The following is a 27,061-nucleotide window of genomic DNA, read 5'->3' as shown; positions in this document are numbered from 1 at the left end:
TGCAGGCATGGTACAGGAGATGGTGGGGGATTGCAGGCATGGTACAGGAGATGGATGGGGACTACAGAAATGGTTAAAGAGGTTGCTAATACGTTCCAATTTTGAGCAGTGGTGTCTGTGAGGGCATGAGACAAATGGAGGATTTGGCTCAGTCAGCGGAGGCACAGGAAGGTTTTTGTTACTCATTAAGTCTTGTACATCACATAGGAACTGTTTTTCGGACTCGGTTGACTGTCATATTAGTTCTTTTTTTAAGTGATCCTTTTTATTATATATGCTATATGTGTACTTCTTTAAAGAAGAACGTCAGAATCTACCTATTCTATTCTGTAAGAATCTAGAGCTGTATAAAGCAGTTTCCTAATGAATCGCTGATGGTTTCATGTTTGGTCCCTATTGATATCAGAGAGCAGGAGCGGTCCTTAGCCTGGGAAGTGACCTTACGCTTTTCTCAGCATGTCCCACAGGAAGTCATTGGTGGGAAATCTGCTTACATTTCGACTTGTTACCAAAGGGCACCTGGCTTGTACTGGGAAGGATTTGAATTTCGCAGAGAGTTGCCGAGTCTCGGCAGCTACGTTTTTACGGCTTTGAACTCGGTCCAAAAAAATCGACGCGGCTAAACTTTGGAGAGCAGAATGGAGTCGCACGTCAGGCCCGGCATTTCACATTTATTGTCTGTCTTATTTCTTGGTGAGCAGATTTTAATCCTTCCTTCAAACGCTTGGGAAAGGTTGTCTCAACATGCAGGCACTCAGCAAGCTCAGCTAATTGCCCAATCTCTTTATATATCACACCGTCCATCTGGGCATCGGGCCAAAGCAAACTCAACCTTTTGTAAGCTGGAAATTAATTTCCCAGCAGATCCTGTTCCCACCTCAACCCTGGCTGATACTGAGAAAGGATACATTATGTAGCAGGGAGGGAATCGGGAGCTTTTCTATAGATCCCATACCTCCAGCAGATGGAACCTTCTAGTAAAACACATTGGCTAATTTCCTGTACAGTTCTGGATGGAGCCTTTTATTAGAATCGCATGAATCAATGCGGTACGTGTCGGCTTTACCAAATCACGTCATTCATTCTTGCCTTCAGTGATGACCTGCTAATTCCAAGCTTCCTCATGTCTACAACCCAGGCAGATACCTTCAAGCACCTAAAAAAAAAATTAAAACTAATAACTAACTCCCTACAAAAGAACATCATTATCTTGAACAAGTATGGTGTCCAAAGAATTCTATGCATCCACTATGTGGGGAGGCGCAGCGTCGTGCGGCGGCAGTCTTGTTGTAGGAAACAGAACTGCATTGAAATTGAAGTTCAGCAATGCTCAACAAGCCCAGTGGGGAGGACAACCTGACCGGAGCACTCACCAGATGTTACACCGGTGAGTAGTAGCAGCTAGACATGTGCAATTTTTTTTATTTTGCTCCAAAATTCCTTTTTTTAATATCCAAATTAGCGAAAATCCGTTTTAACAAATTTTTCCGAACGTTCCAAAATTCGTACATTTCGAAAATTCGAGAATCCAGAAATTTTGGAAATTTGAGAAAATGGAAAATTGAAAATCCAAAAATAAGAACGAAAAGTAAAAAAAACTCAAATTTGAAAAAAAAAAACTCAAATTTTTCCAAACATTCCAAAATTCGTAAATTTAGAAATTCCGAAAGTTCGAGAATCCAGAAATTTTGGAAATTTGAGAAAATGGAAAATTGAAAATCCAAAAAATAAGAACGAAAAGTAAAAAGAACGAAAATTTGAAAAAAAACCTCAAATTTTTCCGAACATTCCAAAATTCGTAAATTTCTAAATTCCGAAAGTTCGAGAATCCAGAAATTTTGGAAATTTGAGAAAATGGAAAATTGAAAATCCAAAAATAAGAACGAACAGTAAAAAGAATGAAAATTTTGAAAAAAAAACTCAAAAATCTAAATTAGTTAACTAATAATAACTATTTAATTATTATTGGAATTTCCTTTCAAATTTGGCTGTTGGTGAACGTAACATACACAAATTTATCCGAAGTTCAGAATTATCCAAAATAACAAATGCCGCATCTAAACAAATGGAACAGAACGAACTAATAATAAAAGTTTTTATTATTATTATTATTATTATTATTAATAATTTGTTAGGTTCCATTCGTTTAGATGCAGCATTTGTTATTTCGGATAATCCGTTTTAACAAATTTTTCCAAACATTCCAAAATTCGGAAATTTCGAAAATTCGAGAATCCAGAAATTTTGGAAATTTGAGAAAATGGAAAATTGAAAATCCAAAAATAAGAACGAAAAGTAAAAAGAACGAAAATTGTGAAAAAAAAAATCAAAAATCTAAATTAGTTTACTAATAATAACTATTTAATTATTATTATTATTGTAATTTCCTTTCAAATTTGGCTGTTAGTGAATGCAACAAATACGAATTTATCCGAAGTTATGACTTATCCAAAATAACAAAGTTTTTATTATTATTATTATTATTATTATTAATAATTTGTTACGTTCCATTCGTTTAGATGCAGCATTTGTTATTTCGGATAATCCGTTTTAACAAATTTTTCCGAACATTCCAAAATTCGTAAATTTCGAAAATTTGAGAATCCAGAAATTTTGGAAATTTGAGAAAATGGAAAGTTGAAAATCCAAAAATAAGAACAAAAAGTAAAAAGAACGAAAATTTTGAAAAAAAACTCAAAAATCTAAATTAGTTAACTAATAATAACTATTTAATTACTATTGGAATTTCCTTTCAAATTTGGCTGTTAGTGAACGTAACAAATACGAATTTATCCGAAGTTACGAATTATCCAAAATAGCAAATGCTGCATCTAAACAAATGTAACAGAACGAACTAATAATAAAAGTTTTTATTATTATTATTAATTTGTTACGTTCCATTCATTTAGATGCAGCATTTGTTATTTCGGATAATCAGTTTTAACAAATTTTTCCGAACATTCCAAAATTCGTAAAATTTCGAAAATTCGAGAATCCAGAAATTTTGGAAATTTGAGAAAATGGAAAATTGAAAATCCAAAAATAAGAACGAAGAGTAAAAAGAACGAAAATTAGAAAAAACTCAAAAATCTAAATTAGTTAACTAATAATAACTATTTAATTATTATTATTATTGGAATTTCCTTTCAAATTTGGCTGTTAGTGAACGCAACAAATACGAATTTATCCGAAGTTACGAATTATCCAAAATAACAAATGCTGCATCTAAACAAATGGAACAGAACGAACTAATAATAAAAGTTTTTATTATTATTATTATTATTAATTTGTTACGTTCCATTTGTTTAGATGCAGCATTTGTTATTTCGGATAATCCGTTTTAACAAATTTTTCCGAACATTCCAAAATTCGTAAATTTCGAAAATCTGGAAATTCAAGAATGGAGAAATTTTAGAAATTTGAGAAAATGGAAAATCCAAAAATAAGAACGAAAAGTAAAAAGAACGAAAATTTGAAAAAAACTTAAAAATCTAAATTAGTTAACTAATAATAACTATTTAATTTATTATTAATTTATTATTATTAGAATTTCTTTTCAAATTTGGCTGTTGGTGAGCGTAACATACACAAATTTTTTCAAAGGTCAAGAATTTTCCGAAAAAACAAATGCTGCATCCAAACGAATGGAACCTAACAAATTAATAATAATAATAATAATAAAAACTTTTATTATTAGTTCCTTCTGTTCCATTTGTTTAGATGCAGCATTTGTTATTTCGGATAATTCGTAACTTCGGATAAATTCGTATTTGTTGCGTTCACTAACAGCCAAATTTGAAAGGAAATTCCAATAGTAATAATAATTAAATAGTTATTATTAGTTATCTAATTTAGATTTTTGAGTTTTTTTTTCAAATTTTCGTTCTTTTTACTTTTCGTTCTTATTTTTGGATTTTCAATTTTCCATTTTCTCAAATTTCCAAAATTTCTGGATTCTCAAATTTTCGGAATTTTTGAAATTTACGAATTTTGGAATGTTCGGAAAAATTTGTTAAAACGGATTTCCGTTAATTTGGATATTAAAAAAGGAATTCGTAGCAAAGCAAAAATTGCACATGTCTAGCTGCTACTACTCACCGGTGTTGCATCCTGTGAGTGCTCCGGTCAGGTTGTCCTCCCCACTGGAAATAACAAATGCTGCATCTAAACGAATCGAACGTAACAAATTAATAATAATAACAATAATAATAATAAAAACTTTTATTATTAGTTTGTTCTGTTTCATTTGTTTAGATGCGGCATTCGTTATTTTGGATAATTTGTAACTTTGGATAAATTCGTATTCGTTACGTTCACTAACAGCCAAATTTGAAAGGAAATTCCAATACCTAGAATTTAATAGTTGGTTGATTTTAGTTAGTTAGCTATTATTCCGGTTTTTCGAATTTTCGGGAAAACAAAAAAACAAATAAAATGAACACATTTTTCGGCAGTGCACATGTCTAGTAGCAGCATGTCTCAGGTGTGCCCACAGCATCTGTCTTGAGGGACAGGCCGGTCTGTAACCAAGTGGTGAGGCTTCCAGGAAGGTTGGGGTGTTTCTATCCTTTCCCTACTCATCTGCAACCTCTCCCTGATGCTAAGCACTGCCCCTGATATAGACGGGTGACCTGTCCCTACTCTATCCACACGTGAAATGCACACCAAACCCAGGAGCCAGGGTCTTAAATAGACTTTGCCTAACCCAAGATGGCCTCCAAAGTCACTTGAGACACCAGCATGAGACACCAGAGGACGCCTCCTCTCCGTAACTGAGGAGATCATAGAGAAACGAGGCTCCTCTCTACTTCCTCCTCCACTTGCATTGCTGCTACAGATGAGCGCCGCCTGCAGTGGAAAAAAAATAGACTGCACCCACCTACAAACACATTTCCAGGAGTGGGCTCCCTTTGCACGTAGTGGCCCCATGGCAGAGAAAAGCACATGGCAGTGGGGATTGCAGGATTTTTAACACCCGCAGGTGTCAAATGCTGTAGCTCTTTACAAGAGCAGACCGGGTTAGTATTAACCCCATCCCCCGCCTGCTCCAGCATCCCATTAAAGGGTTCTGAATGAAGGATTGGTGATCATGTGACCGCTGTGATTGGCTGGCAGGTGATTGGGAACTGTTCCCACTGGCTACCGATCATTGGTGGGGACTGAAAGCTGCCTGTGACAGCTCGGTCTCTGTGCTGGGGGCATGCGGTGAGCACGCTCTCCAAACAGACACACAGGCCGCCCAGTGACGCAAATTGTGTGGCAGCAAAAGGCTAGGCATTTAATGCCCACACAGTGCACATACATATGTTTTATGTGGGTGGCAACCAGGGCCGGGACAAGGGATGGGCAGGAGGGACGGCTGTCCTTGGGCACCCTGGTATCATGTGAGGTGGGGGGGTACCACAAGGAGATTGGGGGGGTGTATTTTTGTTGGAAAGGGGTATTTGGGGGTGACAGGGGGTAAGTATTCTTCTAGGAGGGACATTTTCATATGCAGCCACTGCGGCCCATCATATGCAGCCACTGCGCCCCATCATATGCAGCCACTGCGCCCCATCATATGCAGCCACTGCGCCCCATCATATGCAGTCACTGCGCCCCGCAAATGCAGCCAACTGTGCCCCATCAATGGCAGCTTTTGTTCCCATAATACGCAGCCACTGCTCGCCCGCTGTCTGCCCTGCACTTACCCCATTGTGGTGGCGTGTCAGGCAGCTGGTCAGGCGGCAAGCTGTGGGACGGGTAGCGCGCCAATGGATGCTGTGTCCTCTGACTCCTCCGTGCGTGTCTTCTTCCTGTATTCCTTGACGCCAATGGGATCGCCTCTGCCTTCAGCCAATCAGGTGCCCGGTATTACATCCGGGTCTCCTGATTGGCTGAGAGGCGGTTCTGTGTTAGCAAAGCAAATATTCATTTGCTTTGCTAACACACCTGGGTGCACTGCGAGCACAATAGTTTGCGAAGCATTTTTCAAAGCACTGCCCTATTGATCATTGGATCCGTGGATGGCAGGTGAGGGGTCAGGCTCCTGCCCCTCCAGCTCTCTGTAACTCTGTAGGAGCTTCCAGTTACTTAGCTGCAGGAAGTGTTAATGGATTTTGAGTCAGCTGGTTGCCCCCCTTGTGGTCCATTGAGAACTACAAGTCCATCTGTGTGCATTCGGGGACCGTCTACACCCACAAAGAGGTCACATTGGGTAGTTGGCGGCTGGTGGGTACTTCTTTTGGGGAGGGCGGCAAACACCACCCCCCCCCCCCCCCCCCCAGCGGTGTGGCTCGGCTCTGACAGCACCTCCCTATCACGGCGGCCCAGCTCGGCTCCCCCCCTCAAGGCAGCTCAGCTATGACAGCACCAGCCAACCCGTCCCCTCCCCCCCCCCTCCACATGGTCCGGCACTTACTCGCTCATGTACCGGGGCTGTGGTGTCCTCTCGGCTCCGGTATTCGCTCCTCCAGCTTCCCCCGCCATGTGTCTCCTCTTCCACCAAAGCGCCAGGCATCCAATAGGACCACCTGATGCTTTGGCCAATTGGGAAACAGGTTTCACGACCTGCCTCCTGATTGACGGGGAGGGACTTTAGTGTGAAAATAGTGAAAATTAATTCGCTATCGTGTCAGAACTGGGTGGGCTCAGAGTGCAATGCTCTGCGTTCCGAGGCCACCCTTTTTTGAAGCCTATTAGAGACTCTGGTTCTAATCAGGTGCTTCCAAAAAACACCCCGTCGCATTGGACTCCATAGTCCTGTGCCCTGATATGTAGATCAGGGGGCCGGATGCATGGACAGGGGAGGCGGCGCCCTCTACTGACAGGCCGCCACTGACATTGGGAGCAACGGCTGTGCCCATGTGGCCTCTGCATCCCAATTGAGAGCAATGGGACTGCCTGCGTGGAACACCTGTGCATTCCCGTGCAGGTAAACGCGGGGTACAAATTCATCCGCCCATTTTGAATGAGGCCTCATATTCTCCAGTCTTTCATTTGTTCTTTGGTTATTTTATTTTTTTTGCTTCTTTTTTTGTTGTTTTCCTCCTTCCTCTCCACACTTTTTATCAATGCCTTTTTATTTATTCCGATTCCTTTCGTGTATCTCTTTTCTTTTTATTTTTATTTCTTTTTTTTATATTTGCTGAGTTTATAAAATAGTGTTTCCGGTTGTAGGCCTGTAGGATTAGTTTACCATACAATTTATTTTTTCTTGCTCAATTTTTTAATGTAGATTATTTTGTGTGTATAACGGATACAAAGAAATGTATACAAAAGACAAATCTATACATAAACGGCGCATCCGGGAAAGCGTTCCAAGTGGAATTGCTGCTGTATCAAGTCAAATATTACTGCCTTAGAGGAAAATTCCTCAATGGGGAAGGAAAAGACGACCAGGGTCTAGAAGTAGAAGCAAAATTAGTGAAATGGGGGGGAGGGGGGAGTTGGGGGACGATTGGGATGTCAATTACAGCCAGTGAGCCAATGAGGAATGAGAAGGTGCAGGGCCCAGCCAACGGTGGCGGTGTTGTGTCGAATACTGTCCCCCGTCGGATAGTGTGCGTAGGACAAGGAGACGCCTAAAGTCTCCGAAGATGAGACCAGGTTCAAGCCCCACCATCCAAGTGGACATAGAGTCAGAATAAAAAAATTGCAGAGAGAAGCGAGGCCGTGCCTGAATCGTGGCGAGCGAAGCGTGGCGAGCGGCCCTGTTACTGTGTGCTACCGTATGTCCACTTGGATGGGTGGGGCTTGAACCTGGACTCATCTTCGGAGACTTTAGGCATCTCCTTGTCCTACGCACACTATCCGACGGGGGACGGTATCTCTCTTCGGAGACTTTCGGAGTCTCCTTGTCCTCCGTACTGCGCAAGCACTGCGCCTGCACAGTACGGGGAAGAAACTATCTGATGGGGGGGACAGTTTTTTGGCAGAACACCGGCGGGGGACCTGAGAAGAGGAGCATTACACAGAGCAGGAGAGAATGACATGCATGTTGCTTTTTTTATTTTTAAACATTGCCATTAATATCACTTTAGAGAAAACAACGATCCAAGTCTGTGAACAGGAAAAGGGTGACCTGTGGTTCACAAACCTTTTGGAATCTTACCATTGTACCACAATTTTTTTTACTTTGTTTTGCCATTTTCTTTTTAACTGGCTTAACCTCAAAATCAAAAGTGCTTAACTTTCTTATGTAAAACATTTCTTTTTTTCAATATGACCACATTTCAGACAGGTGGTTGGTTGTCCTCCCCTGGGTAGTTGGGTGTCTTCCCTGGGTGGTTGGTTGTCCTCCCTGGGTGGTTGGTTGTCCTCCCTGGGTGGTTGGGTGTCTTCCCTGGGTGGTTGGTTGTCCTCCCTGGCTGGTTGGTTGTCCTCCCTGGCTGGTTGGTTGTGTTGGGTATCTTCCCTGGGTGGTTGGGTGTCCTCCCTGGGTGGTTGGTTGTCCTCCCTGGGTGGTTGGTTGTCCTCCCTGGGTGGTTGGTTGTCCTCCCTGGGTGGTTGGGTGTCTTCCCTGGGTGGTTGGTTGTCCTCCCTGGCTGGTTGGTTGTCCTCCCTGGCTGGTTGGTTGTCCTCCCTGGCTGGTTGGTTGTCCTCCCTGGCTGGTTGGTTGTGTTGGGTATCTTCCCTGGGTGGTTGGGTGTCCTCCCTGGGTGGTTGGGTGTCCTCCCTGGGTGGTTGGGTGTCTTCCCTGGGTGGTTGGGTGTCCTCCTTGGGTGGTTGGGTGTCCTCCTAACTTAGTTTGCTTCTAACGAGCCCATACCTTTTTCATACATCATCAAAACCCCTCCAAACCTTTTGATAGTTGTCTCCATTTATTATTTATTTATTTATTTTCATTTGTGGTTTTTTTTTCCCCTTTTAATTGGCTCAATGTGTGTCCCCCTTCAAGTGTTTAAGTCTCAACAAAGCCCCCTAATATGAATGCCTCAGAATAGGCCTTTATGGTATCATGCTCTAGAGACTCTGGTCCGGTTCCCAGATTCTGAAGACAAAGGAGAGGAGATGTTGAAAGTGCTCTTCATCCAACAAGTGGACTCAATGGGTGGCTTGGCTACTGGTCCACACAATAGATGCACCATTTTCAGGTAGGCATACAGGGGTGCTAACCAGGAAATTCTTGAGAAGGTAGACCATCTACCAAACATGTATTTTAATTTTGTGTTTAGTTATTTGGAAACAGGTTCCCTATTTATTCCCCGATTCCCTGCTGTCACTTGTTTGATGCACAGCCTCTGCTGCACCATGTTGCCGATATTCACTATAGAGTCAAAGGTGGCCTTGAAAAACTTGGATTAGCTCCACCAAGAATGTGGCTGCTACAAGCTTATGCTTGCAGGTTTTGCATTATGAAAGGATGTTTCTATGTTTATTACTATATATATATATATATATATATATATATATACATACAGTGGGGGAAATATTTATTTGATCCCCTATAGATTTTGTAAGTTTGCCCACGTACAAAGAATTGCAGGGTCTATCATTTTTATCATAGTTGTATTTTAAATGATGGAGACAGAATAGCCAAAAATTCATAAAAAAAACACATGATACAAATGTTAGAAATTGAGTTACAGTTCAGTGAGTAAAATAAGTATTTGATCCCCGGGCAAAACACTTACTACCTAGTAGTTGGTGGAGAAACCCTTGTTGGCGAGCACAGAGGTAAGAAGTTTCTTGTAGTTGGTGATCAGGTTTGCCAACATCTCAGGAGGGATTTTGGTCCACTCTTCTATACAGATCTTCTCTAAATCCTTAAGGATTCTTGGCTGTCGCTTGGCAACTTTGGAGTTTCCGCTCCCTCCATAAATTTTCTAAAGGATTAAGATCTGGAGCAAGGGCGTTGCTAGGTCTGCAAAAGATCTAGGGCTAGAGCCCATAGCAACGGTCACCAACCTTTTTGCATGCCTGTGGGGGGGGGGAGAGACTCGTAAGCAATTTTTTACGGGCGATGGCTGGTGTTGACGCTTCAATCATCATGGCACCATGGTTGATAGGGTGTCAGGGTGATTGTACTGCATTATTTGTTTCTATTGTTACAGTGCCTTGCGAAAGTATTCGGCCCCCTTGAACTTTTCAACCTTTTGCCACATTTCAGGCTTCAAACATAAAGATATAACATTTTTATTTTTTGTGAAGAATCACCAACAAGTGGGACACAATTGTGAAGTGGAACAAAATCTATTGGATTTTTTAAACTTTTTTAGCGAATAAAAAACTGAAAAGTGGTGCGTACAAAATTATTCGGCCCCTTTACTTTCAGTGCAGCAAACTCCCTCCAGAAGTTCAGCGAGGATCTCTGAATGATCCAATGTTGTCCTAAATGACTGATGGTGATAAATAGAATCCACCTGTGTGTAATCAAGTCTCTGTATAAATGCACCTGCTCTGTGATAGTCTCAGGGTTCTGTTAAAAGTGCAGAGAGCATCATGAAGACCAAGGAACACACCAGGCAGGTCCGTAATACTGTTGTGGAGAAGTTTAAAGCCGGATTTGGATACAAAAAGATTTCCCAAGCTTTAAACATCCCAAGGAGCACTGTGCAAGCGATCATTTTGAAATGGAAGGAGTATCAGACCACTGCAAATCTGGCCGTCCCTCTAAACTTTCAGCTCAGACAAGGAGAAGACTGATCAGAGATGCAGCCAAGAGGCCCATGATCACTCTGGATGAACTGCAGAGAACTACAGCTGAGGTGGGAGAGTCTGTCCATAGGACAACAATCAGTCGTACACTGCACAAATCTGGCCTTTATGGAAGAGTGGCAAGAAGAAAGCCATTTCTCAAAGATATCCATAAAAAGTCTCGTCTAAAGTTTGCCACAAGCCACCTGGGAGACACACCAAACATGTGGAAGAAGGTGCTCTGGTCAGATGAAACCAAAATCCAACTTTTTGCCCACAATGCAAAACGATATGTTTGGCGTAAAAGCAACACAGCTCATCACCCTCAACACACCATCCCCACTGTCACACATGGTGGTGGCAGCATCATGGTTTGGGCCTGCTTTTCTTCAGCAGGGACAGGGAAGATGGTTAAAATTGAGGGGAAGATGGATGCAGCCAAATACAGGACCATTCTGGATGAAAACCTGTTGGAGTCTGCAAAAGACCTGAAACTGGGACGGAGATTTATCTTCCAACAAGACAATGATCCCAAACATACAGCAAAATCTACAAAGGAATGGTTCACAAATAAACGTATCCAGGTGTTAGAATGGCCAAGTCAAAGTCCAGACCTGAATCCAATCGAGAATCTGTGGAAAGAGCTGAAAACTGCTGTTCACAAACGCTCTCCATCCAACCTCACTGAGCTCCAGCTGTTTTGCAAGGAAGAATGGGCAAGAATTTCAGTCTCTCGATGTGTAAAACTGATAGAGACATCCCCCAAGCGACTTGCAGCTGTAATCGCAGCAAAAGGTGACTCTACAAAGTATTAACGCAAGGGGGCCGAATCATTTTGCACGCCCCACTTTTCATTTTTTTATTAGTTAAAAAAGTTTCAAAAATCCACTAGATTTCGTTCCACTTCACAATTGTGTCCCACTTGTTGGTGATTCTTCACAAAAAATAAAAATTTTATATCTTTATGTTTGAAGCCTGAAATGTGGCAAAAGGTTGAAAAGTTCAAAGGGGGCCGAATACTTTCGCAAGGCACTGTACATTCTAATATATAATGAAGTGGTTCAACTCACCATACTGCAGAATCAGTGGGAGCCCTGGGAATGTCACTTGCTACATCTCCTGCCACCAGATGCAGAGTGTGACTTGTCACTGTCTCGCCTGCCACTAGATGTGGGTTGTCACTTGCCACATCACCTGCCACCATTTGCAGATTGCCTCTTGCCACGACTCCTACCACCATTTGCAGATTGTCACTTGCCACGTCACCGGCCACCAGATGTGGGCTGTCACTTGCCAACTGATGTGAATTGTCACTTGTCATGCCAGCCAGTGCCACCAAGGTTGCATTGACGCTGCATTGGTGGCAGGCTGACAGCACTGGTCCATTTAGTGAGAGCAGGAGAGCGGTGATGCGGGGCGGGCAGTGAGAGATGATGTCATCTCGCTGCTCCCCGCCGCACCTCTGACATTGAAGCAGGGGGGTCTGGCTGCAAAGTGGAGATCCACAATGATAGGAAGCACGTGACCTCCACTCCACTGTGCTGTGAGGGAGGAAGAGCGCTGATGTGTGGTGGGCAGTGAGAGATGATGTCATCTCTCTACTACTCGCCGCACCTCGCTCCCAGATTGAAGAGGCCAGGCTGTGAAGATCGATGATGTGGAGCGGGTGGAAAGAGATGTCGGAGGAGAGATTCGGGGCTATGGGCCCCCAGATTTGGGGCTGTAGCCCCAAAAGCCACCCCCTAGCAACACCCCTGGTCTGGAGACTGGCTAGGCCAAGCCATGATCTTGATGTAATTCTTCTTGAGCCACTCCTTTGTTGCCTTGGCGGTATGTTTTGGGTCACTGTCATGCTGGAAGACCCATCTACGGCCCATCGTCAGCGTTCTGGCTAAGAGAAGAAGGTTCTCATCCAAAATTTTACAGTACATGGCCCCATCCATTGGCTCCTCAATGGGGCAAAGTCTGCCTGTGCCTTTAGCAGAGAAACTGCCCCAAAGCATCAGGTTTCCACCTCCGTGCTTGACTGTAGGGATGGTGTTCTTAGGGTCATAGTCAACATTTTTGTTCCTCCAGACACAGGGAGTTGAGTTAATGCCAAAGAGCTTAATTTTGGTCTAATCTGACCACAGAACTTTTCCCCAATTCTTCTCTGAATCCTTTAGATGTTCATTGGCCAACTTCTGACAGGCCTGTACATGTGCCTTCTTGCAGGCGCTGCAGGATTTCAATCCATGGCGGCGTATTGTTTTGCCAATGGTTTGTTTGATGACTGTGGTCCCAACTGCCTTGAAATCCTTCACAAGCTCCTCCAGTGTAGTTCTGGGCTGATCCCTCACTTTTCTCGTGATCCTCCTCACCCCATGAGGCAAAATCTTGCATGGAGCTCCAGACCGAGGGCAATGGATGGATATTTTGTATTTCCTCTATTTGTGAAATAATCGCTCCAACAAATTGTCTACTTCTCACCAAGTGTCTTGCTGATGGTCTTGTAGCCCATGCCAGCCTTGTGCAGGTCTCCAATCTTGTCCTTGACATCCTTTGACCGCTCTTTGGTCTCACCCATGATGGTGAGGTTTCAATGGAAGAAGGAGATTCTGTGGACAGGCGTCTTTTATACACATAACGAGTTGTCGTTAGGAGGACCTTCTTACATTGACGGGACTAATCTGTGTACCACATGAGCACCTTCTGTGGGATACAGACATGGTTGGTAGGGGAATCAAATACTTATTTTACTCACTGAACTGCAACTCGGTTTATAACATTTGTATCATGTGTTTTTTTTCTGTATTTTTGGTTGATATTCTGTCTCTATAATTTAAAATACACATATGATAAAAATTGTAGACCCTTCTTTTCTATATCATTTATTATAATAATGATTATTATTTTATTATTATTATAATAATTATTATATAATTATTTCCCTATATATATATATATATATATATATATATATATATATATATATATATATATATATATATATATATATATATATATAGGGAAATAATTATATAATATATATATATATATTATACACAGTATCTCACAAAAGTGAGTACACCCCTCACATTTTTGTAAATCTTTTCTTCTCTCTTTTCATGTGACAACACCGAAGAAATGACACTTGTCTACAATGTAAAGTAGTGAGTGTACAGCTTGTATAACAGTGTAAATTTGCTGTCCCCTCAAAATATATATACGTGTGTGTGTGTGTGTGTGTGTGTGTGTGTATATATATATATATATATATATATATATATATATATATATATATATATATATATATATATATATATATATATATATATATATATATATATATATATATATATATATATATTATATATATATATATAGTATATATATATATATATATATATATATATATATATATATATATATATATATATATATATATATATATATATATATATATATATATATATATATATATATATATATATATATATATATGTATGTTATTTTTTTATACATATATATATATATATATATATATTTATTATTTTCTTATTACTGGTATGCCATTGACTAGTATTACAATTACCAGAACGTATGGGTGGCCATCCTCTTCCATCGTTCCCAGATAATTCAGAGCTTTGATTCAGAAATTCGATGTGTTTTATATTCTCATCCAGCTTCTCTTTCTTTGTTGAAGGTTTTGAAGAAAATCTCAAAATACATCCAAGAGCAAAACGAGAAGATCTACGCCCCCAGAGGTCTCCTAATCACGGATCCTGTTGAACGTGGAATGCGCGTTGTATCCTTTTTCAAACAATTGTTTTTGTTTTTTCTTGCATCAGTGTTCATTTTAGTGTTGCACAGTATTTCTGCTGGCTGTTATAATACATTTTAATGGTGGACATTGGGGCATAGCTACTGGGGTCGCAGAGGTCGCAATTGTGACCCAACCCCATGCTCTAGGGGGCCTGTGTGGCACCTGGACAGCATGTAAAGGAACCAATTCCCCCCCCCCCCTACTTCATCTTCCACCTGCAGTTGCTGAATGCCCCCTTTTCTTCTTCTCCCATCAGCATGCAGATGCTCCAGGAGGAAGATGGGGGGGGGGGGGGGGGGGCAGGGGGATCTGTTCCTCTACATGCTGCCACCCCTCCTATCCACTTTCCATCTCCCCTACCCCTCCTCTGGCCTCTTCCGAGCTCCTTTGCTCTCTACTGCCCCCCCCCCATGCTCTTACCAGGGTCCTGTGCTCTGTCCAGCCCCCCAAAGTGCTGCCAGGTCTCCCCTTTCCCGCCAGCTGCTGCGGAGGGATATGTCAGAATGGAGAGCAGGGAAGGGGCTGGCCAATGTGTCATTGACCAGCCCCTTCGTTGTCTAAATTAATAGAGTCAGTGATCCATACCGATCACTCACTCTCTTCATTCATAACTGAGGCATAGTAAACTGTGTGCTTCAGTTTGTGAATGAACAAAAAGCTTCTGTACAGAGCTATTCCTGTGCATTGATTCTGTGCAGCTGAGGCTACAGAGATGGAGATTGAGATGACAGTATTAAAATAAAAGTTTCAAATTAAATTTAAAGGGCCCCCCCCACATGGTTATGCGCAAATGTGAATACATACGCAAGTAGCGCACGCATGTGTAAACCGTGATCGCACTACACATGTGCAGTATAGTCGCGAACGTCTGAGCGAGAGCAATAATTGTAGCTCCATGTTGGGTATCAATGGACTCGTAAGACAGCTGCGCAAATAACGTGTGACATAAAGTATTGCAACAACCGCCATTTTATTCTCTAGGGTGTTAGAAAAAAAAAAAAAAAAATATATATATATATATATATATATATATATATATATATATATATAATGTTTGGGTCTAAGTAATTTTTTAGCAAAAAACAAAACAAAACTGCTTTTAACTTGTAAACACCAAATCTCAGAAAGAGGCTCGGTCCTTAAGTGTTGACTGGCTAGGCCATTCCAGGACCTTAATGTGCTTCTTCAGCCACACCTTTGTGTTTTGGGTCATTGTCATGCTGGAATACCCATCCACAATCCATTTTCAATGCCCTGGCTCTGGAAGGAGGTTCTCACCCAAGCTTTGACAGTACATGGCCCCGTCCATCGTCCCTTTGATGCGGTGAAGTTGTCCTGTCCCCTTAACAGAAAAACAACCCCAAAGCATAATGTTTCCACCTCCATGTATGACGGTGGGGGATGGTGTTCTTGGGGTCATAGGCAGCATTCCTCCTCCTCCTCCAAACACGGCAAGTTGAGTTGATGCCAAAGAGCTCGATTTTGGTCTCATCTGACCACAACGCGTTCCCCCAGTTCTCCTCTGAATCATTCAGATGTTCATTAGCAACTTCAGACCGGCCTGTACATGTGCTTTCTTGAGTAGGGGGACCTTGCAGGCGCTGCAGGATTTCAGTCCTTCACGGCGTAATGTGTTACCGATTGTTTTCTTGGTGACTATGGTCCCAGCTGCCTTGAGATCATTGACCAGATTCTCCCGTGTAGTTCTGGGCTGATTCCTCACCGTTCTCAGGATCATTGAAACTCCACAAGGTGAGATCTTCCATGGAGCCCCCAGACCAAGGGAGACTGACCGTTATTTTGTGTTTCTTCCATTTGCGAATAATTGCACCAACTGTTGTCTCCGTCTCACCAAGCTGCTTGGCGATGGTCTTGTAGCCGATTTCAGTCTTGTGTAGCTCTACATTCTTGTCCCCGACGTCCTTGGACAGCTCTTTTGTCTTGGCCATGGTGGAGAGATTGGAATCTGATTGCCCGTAGTGTGTAACCAATTGTTTTCTTGGTGACTATGGTCCCAGCTGCCTTGAGATCATTGACCAGATTCTCCTGTGTAGTTCTGGGCTGTTTCCTCACCGTTCTCCTGATCATTGAAACTCCATGAGGTGAGATCTTGCATGGAGCCCCAGACCGTGGGAGATTGACCGTTATTTTGTGTTTCTTCCATTTGTGAATAATCGCACCAACTGTTGTCACCGTCTCACCAAGCTGCTTGGCGATGGTCTTGTAGCCCATTCCGGCCTCGTGTAGCTCTACAATCTTCTCCCCGACATCCTTGGACAGCTCTTTGGTCTTGGCCATGGTGGATAGATTGGAATCTGATTGCTTCTGTGGACAGGGGTCTTTTATACAGGTAACAAGCTGAGATTAGGAGCACTCCCTTTAAGCGAGTGCTCCTAATCTCAGCTCGTTGCCTGTATAGAAGACACCTGGGAGACAGAAATCTTGGCGATTGATAGGGGATCAGATACTTATTTCACTCAATAAAATGCAAATCAATTAATAACTTTTTTTGAAATGTGTTTTTTCTGGATATTTTTGTTGTTTTTCTGTCTCTCACTGTTAAAATAAACCGACCATTAAAATGATAGATTCATAGTTTCATGGTTAGTAAGGTTGAATAAAGACACCAGTCCATCCAGTTCAACCTGTGTGAGTGTCTACAATTGTCCCTGTACATTGCACACTCACATCAGTCCCTACCCTCAAAGAGCCCACAATCCAAGGTCCCCATTCATATACTAGGAGCCAATTTTGGACAGAAGCCAATTAACCTACCTGTATGTCTTTGGAGTGTGGGAGGAAACCGGAGTACCCGGAGGAAACCCACGCAGGCACAGGGAGAACATGGAAACTCCAGGCAGGTAGTGTCGTGGTTGGGATTTGAACCAGTGACCCTTCTTACTGCTAGGCGAGAGTGCTAACCACTACACCACTGGGCCACCCCTTTCTTTGTCAGTGGGCAAACGTACAAAGTCAGCAGGGGATTAAATACTTTTTTTCCCCCTCAGTGTAGCTGCGATTCAGCCCCGTATACAGCAGAAGGTCCACTTTAAAGATGGCTCCTGAAGTCCGTATTCCACCATCGGAGAGTAACCAAATCTCTCATTTCCATGGACTTGATTTGAAGCGCGTGCCGGAACTCTGATAAGCTCTAAAATGAGCCCCAATTAAAGAGACGATTGCTTCTCCTAATTTACGCCTGAACTCTGGGTGAACTCTTCTAGCATTTCTTGCTGCTGCTTACTGTTCTCACCATTGTAGGCGGATGTGAGAATTTAATATCTCTCTGTTGTTTCAATTATGAATAAGTCTCGGAGGTGAGCGGGGTAATCTTGCCACGTGTTTATCAGCCCTCATTTCTTGTGCTCAGCAGTTTCCACGCCGAACGTGTTTGTTTTTTTCGAGGGCAATCATTGTGTGCAGATTTCCTCCACCTTCCAGAATTTAGTCTGAACTTGTTGATGTGGGATGAATTACTGGCAAGGGTTGAGGTTCATGGAGTTTCCTTCAAGTCCCTTTATATTGTCGTTAATAATGTTGGTTGAGGATCCTCCTCCTTCTTTTCTCGGGCTGTCTGACTCCAGGCGGCTGTGTTGTCCCGGGTTATACCTCGACTTCTACATCTTTTACTAATCTAAACAGTTTTTATTGTACTTCATGGTTTCCTTCTGAACATTTTAGCCATCAGTTTATAGCTTACAGGAAGAACACAAGGGGGGCGCCAACTAAGTGAAGTAATTCGATACAGGTTTTGTTAAAAGGCCAATGGGCAACTCGCATGTAGACTTGGAAGAGCGGGCATATCTAAATCTGCGATGGTGGCCAAGTCTCCGAAGTATCTGATGAACCTACTCCACACACCACACTCAGAAGAAACGGAGGATCACAATCCGAAGTGATGGGACCAGTGTGGAATAGAGTTGGGCGAACAGTTCGAGCCGAACATTGCCTGGTCGCCCGTTTAACGAATACCTGAAGCTGCAGGGAGCAGCCCACCGAGCACCCCACAATGCACTGCACGCCACAAAGTGCATTCTAGGGCCCTAATTGGCTGAAGCAATGCATCTGGCCGTTGGTCAGGTGCAAGGCTTTGCCCAATAAGGGCACAAGAGCACTGTCTGAGCCCCGGTTGAACAAAGTCATGATGACTTTGCCCAATCATGGCTCAGTGCCCATAGTCCCACCCCACAGCATTCTATGGCCCTGAATGGCTGAAGCAATGCACCTGACCATTGGTCAGGTGCAAGGCTTTGCCCAAAAAGGGCACAAGAGCACTGTCTGAACCCTGATTGAACAAATGATGACTTTGCCCCATCATGGCTCAGTGCCCATAGTCCCACCCCGCAGCATTCTAGGACCCTGCATTCTAGGGCCCTGATTGGCTGAAGCAATGCACCTGACCATTGGTCAGGTGCAAGGCTTTGCCCAAAAAGGGCACAAGAGCACTGTATGACCCCTGATTGAACAAAGTCATGATGACTTTGCCCCATCATGGCTCAGTGCCCATAGTCCCACCCTGCATTCTAGGGCCCTGATTGGCTGAAGCACCATTGGTCAGGTGCAAGGCTTTGCCCAAAAAGGGCACAAGAGCACTGTATGAGCCCTGATTGAACAAATGATGACTTTGCCCAATCATGGCTCAGTGCCCATAGTCCCACCCCACAGCATTCTAGGACCCTGCATTCTAGGGCCCTGATTGGCTGAAGCACCATTGGGCAAAGCCTTGCACCTGACCAATCAGGGAATAAGAGCACTGTATGAGCCCTGATTGAACAAATGATGACTTTGCCCAATCATGGCTCAGTGCCCATAGTCCCTCCCCACAGCATTCTAGGACCCTGCATTCTAGGGCCCTGATTGGCTGAAGCACCATTGGTCAGGTGCAAGGCTTTGCCCAATCAGGGCACAAGAGCACTGTATGAGCCCTGATTGAACAAATGATGACTTTGCCCAATCATGGCTCAGTGCCCATAGTCCCACCCCACAGCATTCTAGGACCCTGCATTCTAGGGCCCTGATTGGCTGAAGCAATGCACCTTACCATTGGTCAGGTGCAAGGCTTTGCCCAATCAGGGCACAAGAGAACTGTATGAGCCCTGATGGAACAAAGTCATGATGACTTTGCCCAATCATGGCTCAGTGCCCATAGTCCCACAGTATAAAAGCAGTACCCGGGGCCCCCATACAATTTTTGTAGTCAATGACTTGCATATAAGCCTTCAAAATGGGCACTTTTGATTTTTTAAGTTTGGGGGACCTAGACTTGAACAAGGTTCACGATTCGGGCCCCAAACTTTTGCAATGTTCAAGAGTTCTGGTGCGAACCGAACCGGGAGGGGGTTGTGTTTGGCCCAACTCCCAGTGTGGAACCACATTGAGCGTAGGTTCATCGGATACTTTGGGAGACTTGGCCAAGTCACCACCCCACCACTGCAGATTATTTAGATATGCCTGCTGTTCCAATTTTACATGTAAGTAGCCCATTGGCTTTTTAATAAACCTCTATCAAGTTACTGCACTTAGTTGGCGCCCACTTGTGTTCTTTTTGTATATTTATTTTGTTTGCTTCACTCTATGGGGATGCTGTCACTCATGCTGTGAAGCTTTTTTTTTTTTTTTTTTTTCATTTTATCATAGACTATCCTAGACAAGAATTGACCCATGGACTGTGTTGTATCATGATCACCAGCGTATCAAATACCTCAACCAGTGCCATTTTTTTTTTTCCTATTGTGTTATAGCTTACAGTTACAGGAAATCTTAAAAGTGGACCAGAACTCAAAGTAGATATTTGCTGTATTATAAGGAGCATCTAGAGGACTTACAGTGGGTATAGAAAATAATCCCCCCCCCCCCCCCTTTAAAATAATCACATTTTAACTCAGTTTACTCAGTTTACTCAGTGCAACTTATAACATCCAAGTGAAAGATATCACACCACCATGTCATAAAAATAAAAAAATACATTAAAAAATGGAATCACTGAGTTGGAAAAAGGATCACCCCCTCCCAAATATGACTTGTAAACTCAATCAGGTGTAGCAAATCACCTTCCCAATGGCACACAAAGCCATTTGACTTTCAACTGTGATCAGCTGTGGTCATTTTGAGTAGCTCAGCATGAAAAGAGCTTTCCTGGAGCATTTCAGCCCCTGGTAGTGCAACTGAAGCAAACAATCAACTATGTATGGCAAGGTGTTGTCACCGGAATCCCCGGGATAAAGTTGCGGTCAAGTCAGGAGATGGATACAAAGGCTTTATAAATGCCTAGAAGCACAGTGAAGTCTATTGTTAAGAAGCGGAAGGTATTTGGTACAACACAGACCCTCCCTGGATCAGAACGTCGCTCCAAAGTGGATGAAAGAGCCGAAGAGGAAACTGGTCAGAGAGGCCACCAAGAGGCCTACAGCAACTCTGGCAAACAAGGGTCATTGTGTGCATGTGACGGCAATATCACAAATTCTCCACAAATGTGGCTTGTATGGGAGGGGTGCAAGAAAAAAAGGCTTGGCCAAAATGCACCTTGAAGATTCTGAGACCACATGGAAAAAGGTGTTCTGGTCAGACGAGACTAAAATGTAATTATTTGGCCTCAACACCAAAAGCTGTGTCTGGTGGAAATCCATACAAATAACACCATTCCTACAGTAAAGCATGGGGGTGATAATATCCTGTTATGGGGGGGTGGTAATATTGTGGTATAGGGGATGGTATTATCCTGTTATGTGGATGGTAATATCATGTTATGGGGGGGTGGCAATATTCTGTCATGGGGGGTGATAATATCCTGTTATGGGGGAGGGGGGTAAAATCATGGTGTGGTAATATCCTGTTATGTGGATGGTAATATCGTGTTATGGGGGGGTGGTAATATCCTGTTATGGGGAGCGGGGGTGGTAATATCCTGTTATGGGGTTGGTACTAATATCCTGTTATGGGGGGGGGGGGTAATATCCTGGTATGGGGAGCGGGGGTGGTAATATCCTGTTATGGGGTTGGTACTAATATCCTGTTATGGGGGGGGGTAATATCCTGGTATGGGGAGCGGGGGTGGTAATATCCTGTTATGGGGTTGGTACTAATATCCTGTTATCGGGGGGGGGGGGTAATATCCTGGTATGGGGGTGTTTCTCTGCAGAAGGGGCTGGAGCACTTGTCAGGATAGAAGGAAAAATGGATGGGGCAAAATATTATGGATGGGGCAAAATATCAAATTCTTGAGATATTTTGCTGCCCTCTGCCAGAAAGTTGTCAATGAGAAGGTTTACCTTCCAGTATGACAATGACCACATAGTGTTGGGGGGATGAATAAGCCATGGTGAGTCAGTAAAGAGGGTGATCATCTGCATGGAGGCCGCACATAATACTGGCTAGTATTGATTTGCCCTCTGCTTGTCTGTCTTTTTGGGGTTCTATTAATTTTTTATTCTGTTCTGTTATTTTCTGGGGGGGGGTTTCTGTTCTATTCGTTTATATTCTAATCCTCTATTTTCTATTCTATTTTTTATTCCTTTTCTTTTCCTTTTATCTTCTATTCTATTTTATTCTATCCTTGTTTTCACATTTTAATTAAAATTTTGGCCGATATTCATTTTGTTGTTTTGGATTCATTTAAATTTTGTTACTATTGCAATTCAAAAGTTCAGATGCAGTGGAACCTCCGATTGCGGTTTATGAGCAGTTTGAAATACAAGCAATTTTTTATTTTATTTTTTTTCATTGCAATAGGTTTTTATTGAGTTTAAACAAGAAAACATGTATATACCTACACATATTGAGATACAACAGGTCGGGTTACAACAACAAATAGTGAGTACAAAAGACATTGTGTATAAAACATGAGGAAATATGCAGGAAGAATAGTATCGCACAACATCACTCAACCAGGTCGGTGATCTCGGAGCCGCGTGAGCCGCCAGCTCACCCAGTTGATTCCCCATTATGAGGGGGAGGCCCTCCCTCCGGCACCCCTAGTGGGTACTCACTGTGCCTAGAGAGGGAAGACCCCCCACCCCTCCTGAATCTGCAAGCACCGTCTCCCAAGTCCAGGCGGCACCAGCAGTCCCCCACGGCCCCGATACACAAGCCCTTGATCAAAATGAACCCTGATGAGTAATGCACGTGCCTCCACCGATAATGTGCTGCATTATAAAATTTATAACGATAAATTTATAACGAATGAATTTAAAGCAATAAATTTGTTGCAGCTAGTTATAATTCGGTGCATAAATTACATCAGCAATTGAGCAATACGCCATGTAGGCAATTTAAAGAAGAGTGAAGGCCGTTCAACATGAAATAGCCTTGATGAGTAAAAAGTTAAAACTCATGAGAATTTAACAAAGAAAAGATAGTAAAAAGGAAATAATAAACTGATAGAGTGAAAAATAAAAAATAAAAAGAGGATAGAAATAAGCCAGAAATTTGGAGTCATAGCACAGTTTGCTGCATACCTGTCCACATGTCGTGAGCCTTATAAAGTACTTATCATGTCAGTTTAGTGTTTTTAAACCAGTCAGTCCACGGTTTCCAATTTGCTCTAGCTACGATAAGTTTGCCTTGTGTTGATGCAAACATGGTTTCATACATGGCATGAGTGTCAGTAGTTATGATAATTTCTTTTAACGTTGGTGCGTTATGATCTCTCCAGTGGCGTGTTAAGACCAATTTGGTGCTCAGCATAATGTGGGACACAATCGTCCTAGTGGGTTTGGGAATCAGATCCATGTTCAGGGATAAGATGGCTAGTGCCGGATCAGCGGGGATAAGGGTCTTCGCTATTTGTGAGCACACGTGAAATACCGTATTCCAAAGTGTACGTATTTTGGGACATTCCCAAAGGATATGGTACAAGGTACCAGGGTTGTTGCACTGCCTCCAACAGAGTGGAGAGACACTGGGGGCAAATTTGGATATCCTATACGGAGTAAGGTACCAACGACGCAATATTTTTTGCGTCAGTTCCCATAAGTTAATACATTTGGTGGAAGCATAAGGCCGCGTACACACGCGGGGACTGTTCGGCCAACTTTGTCCGCTGAACAGTGTTTCGGCGGACAGTCCGCCCGTGTGTGGGCGTTCAGCGGACAGTTTCAGCGAACAGTCCGCTGAACAAGGTTTTTCGGAATTTCCGAAAAACTGTCCGCTGAAACCTTGTTTCAGCGAACAGTCCCCTCGTGTGTAGGCTTGTTCGACAAACTAAGTTCCGCGCATGCTCAGAAAGGATTTACACGCCGAAAGTTATAATGCAGTGTATAGGACGTCGTATTTTTCGTCCCGTCGTACGTGCTGTTCACGTCATCGCGCACGGTTTCAGCAAACTGTTCGTACGTCGTGTGTGGCCATGTCCGTCCATGCTAATTTTGAGCGGACTGTTTGCCGAAACTGTTTGACGGACAAAGTTGGCCGAACAGTCCCCGCGTGTGTACGCGGCCTAAGATATTCGCAGTGCCATTTGCCATTGGTCTTCCGTAAATGTTTTACCTAGATCTATTTCCCATGCGCTAATATTGGATGTTTTGCGGAATGTCAGTTTATCATTAAGAGAGTTATAGAATAGGGAGATTCCCCTCAAATTAGTAGAGGGATTGGTGAGATATGAGACAATCTTCCATGGAAGTTGTATGTCTGAAAGAGTGTTCGTTTGGAGAAGGTGTCTGATTTGGATATATCTATATTTGTCGGATTCTGTTAGACCAAACTCAATTTGTAACGTGCGGAATGTCTTCATTGCTGGCCCTATTCTAAGGTCCTCGATATAAGTGATACCCTTTTCCCGCCAATGAGATAGTTGCAAATTAGGGATAAGTCCTGTAAGGCTGCTAATAGGGATTTTTAAGGTAGAAGTAGGGGTTCGAAAGGTTTGTGCAAGGAGAATCTTCCAAGCACGTAAGGAAGCTACGATGGAGGGTGCCATAGACGTGGTGCGGGGGGTGTTCGTGGTGTGCGTCAGTAAGTAACTATATAGGTTAGTATTGGGGATTTGGCTTTCTTCAAGTTCCCTCCATCTCGTTGAGGGTGAATCAGGGAACCACAGCCGCAGTTGTGCTAGAATGGAGGCTAAATAATAGTCCTGGATCTGAACGTTTCCCACCCCCCCAGCAGTTCTCGTCGTTAACGAGCTTTTAAAGGCCCACCTAGCTTTCTTCCCCTTCCATAAAAAGTTGTTTATGATAGCTTGTACCCTGGTAAAGTAGTGGTTGGGGACAGGAATAGGGAGGGACCGAAATAAATAGAGTAGTTGCGGTAAAATTATCATCTTTAATGCTGCTTATTTTATTTTTTTTTACATCCTGAGTCGTTTTGCAAACGTTGTCTCGCAAGACGAGCCGGATTCAAGCCGCTGGGGTGTGCGATACTGCATTTGGCCAGAGGTGTGGGGGCACCAGCGATGCTCAGAGACACTAGGAGCTGCTTGGGGGACTCTCGGAAGCACTCCGTCGGCGAGCGTTTCTGAGTGTCTCTGCTGCCCCTACACCTGTGGCCACATGTGGTACTGCATAGACAAGCAGTGGCTGTGGAACGGATTATCTGAGTTTCCTTTATTTCCTATGGGGAAACTTGCTTTGATATACGAGTGCTTTGGATTATAAACTTTCTTCTGGAACGAATAATGGTCGTTATCCAAAGTATTACTGTACATCCGAATTTCCGAATGGTGTAAAAAAATTTGTTGGAGCCAAATGAACCGCACATGTCTAGTCCTGTTGTATTTAGTCTGGGAGAATGTAAGTATTGCTTTGTTTGTATATTCTTTGGTGTCCTGTCCTTAAAAAAAAATCAATAAACAAATAAAATAATCCAGGGGCCCTAGACCAGGGGTCTCAAACTGGTGGCCCTCCCAGCTGTTGTGAAACTTCAAGTCTTATCATGCCTCTGCCTGTGGGAGTCATGCTTGTAACAGTCAGCCTTGCAATGCCTCATGGGACTTGTAGTTTATGGAATGCCGCCAGTTTGAGACCCCCTGCCCTAGATTGGATGTATGAGTGATTGCACCAGACAAATCGCGCAAGTATTTTCCTTGACCCCTCCTCTTTAAAGATCGAGATCTCCATCTACGAAGACCGATGCAGTAGCGGCAGCAGCAGCAGCGGCAGCTCCAGCAGCCCCAGCAGTGCCGGCGGCGGCGGAGTAGCCAGTCGTGCCCGATGACTGGCAGAGAGTCCCTGCGGGGACCTGTACTGCCGAGACGATGGCCTTTCCGAAATACGAAAGCTCCGATATCAGAGCACAAGGTTCTAACACTAGATAGGGACTCCTTCATAGATAGACAATGGAGTATTACAATGTTTCCACTGACTTCCTTGAAGAGAAACGCGAGTCAAGCGTAACAACCAAACGCACCTTTTTAATGAAGGCTTCCGTACCTTCCACACCACCGTTCCACCCGCCATGGAATGTGCAATCAAACTGGTTTATATTCTAGTTTCTATCTATTTTTCAGATAAAGCAATTATAGCTGCTACATAAGTAATGGCGCATCATCTCCAAAGTCAGAACAAATGTTACTTTGTAGCTGTAACTGGGATACATCTCAATCTTCTTCATCATCATCATCATCATCATCATCAGGGAACCGTTTTATGGTGGACAATTATAGCGGCACATAGTCTCATCATTTACTATATATCACTGCGATTAAAAACAATTTGGATGACACTTGCATGTTTCCACAATGGAATCTGTAATCTCAGACTATATAATTACTGGATGTTTCATTTATTAAAATAATAATGCACCCTATTAGGAATGCTTCCATTGACGGAGAGTTCTGAACAACAACAATTGGGGGGAAAACTCTCCTTAAACGCTGATCAAGTTCAACTTCCGAACCCGGAAACCTCATCTTATTCCGTTGCCTTAATTGAAATAAATGTATAGACAATTGTAAATATCTCATTCAAAGACGATGACTTCCAACGTTTTACCTTTGCTTTGGACTTTGGTTTGATAACGGAGATCAATGAGGTATTTTACATTGTGCTGAGAATTGTTTATGGATGATAATGTACTTTTTTTTTGCTGCATTCTCCTCCTCCCCTCCCCTCCCCTCCCCTCCCCTTCCCTCCCCTCCCCTCCCCTCCCCTCCCCTTCCCTCCCCTCCCCTTCCCTTCCCTCCCCTCCCCTTCCCTTCCCTCCTCTCCCCTCCCCTTCCCTCCTCTTCCCTCCCCTCCCCATCTCTCCCCTCCCCTTCCATCCCCTTCCCTCCCCTCCCCTTCCATCCCCTTCCCCTCCCCTTCCCCCTCCCCTTCCCTCCCCTTCGCTTCCCAGTGACTTGTACATTTGTACCTCCTGATAGATTTAATGGTTTGTTCTCTGGTTACCTTTGAAGGCTTCAAGCTGAACTACGGGTAAAGTAAAAGCCCTCCATTGCCAGGTGGAATGACACTTCCCTCCCCTCCCCTCCCCTCCCCTCCTCTTCCCTCCCCTCCCCTCCCCTTCCCTTCCCCCCTCCCCTTCCCTTCCCCCCTCCTCCCCTCCCCTTCCCTTCCCCCCCCCTCCTCCCCTTCCCTCCCCCCCCCTCCTCCCCTTCCCTCCCCTTCCCTTCCCTTCCCTTCCCTCCCCTCCCCTTCCCTTCCCTTCCCTTCCCTCCCCTCCCCTTCCCTTCCCTTCCCTTCCCTTCCCTCCCCTCCCCTTCCC

The 27,061-nt window shown here is 43.5% G+C and overlaps 1 protein-coding gene across 1 annotated transcript in view; it reads left to right on the top strand.

Annotated features, from left to right (window-relative positions):
• Positions 1 to 26,320, top strand: part of GOLGA7B (golgin A7 family member B) — a 93,762-nt gene extending 67,442 nt beyond the window's left edge. The window contains exons 4-5 of the mRNA XM_077455714.1: positions 14,303 to 14,404; positions 25,463 to 26,320. Coding sequence (XP_077311840.1) covers positions 14,303 to 14,404; positions 25,463 to 25,573 — 213 coding nt within the window. The 3' untranslated portion in view covers positions 25,574 to 26,320. The remainder of the gene's footprint in view (positions 1 to 14,302; positions 14,405 to 25,462) is intronic.
• Positions 26,321 to 27,061: the final 741 nt, after the last annotated feature.

This window comes from Lithobates pipiens, unplaced genomic scaffold, assembly GCF_037356315.1.
Source record: "Lithobates pipiens isolate NorthernLeopardFrog02 unplaced genomic scaffold, aLitPip1_a1.2 Scaffold_25, whole genome shotgun sequence".
Lineage (NCBI taxonomy): Eukaryota > Metazoa > Chordata > Amphibia > Anura > Ranidae > Lithobates > Lithobates pipiens.
Note: the sequence above shows the minus strand (reverse complement) of the source record. Positions and strands in the feature narration are given on the sequence as shown.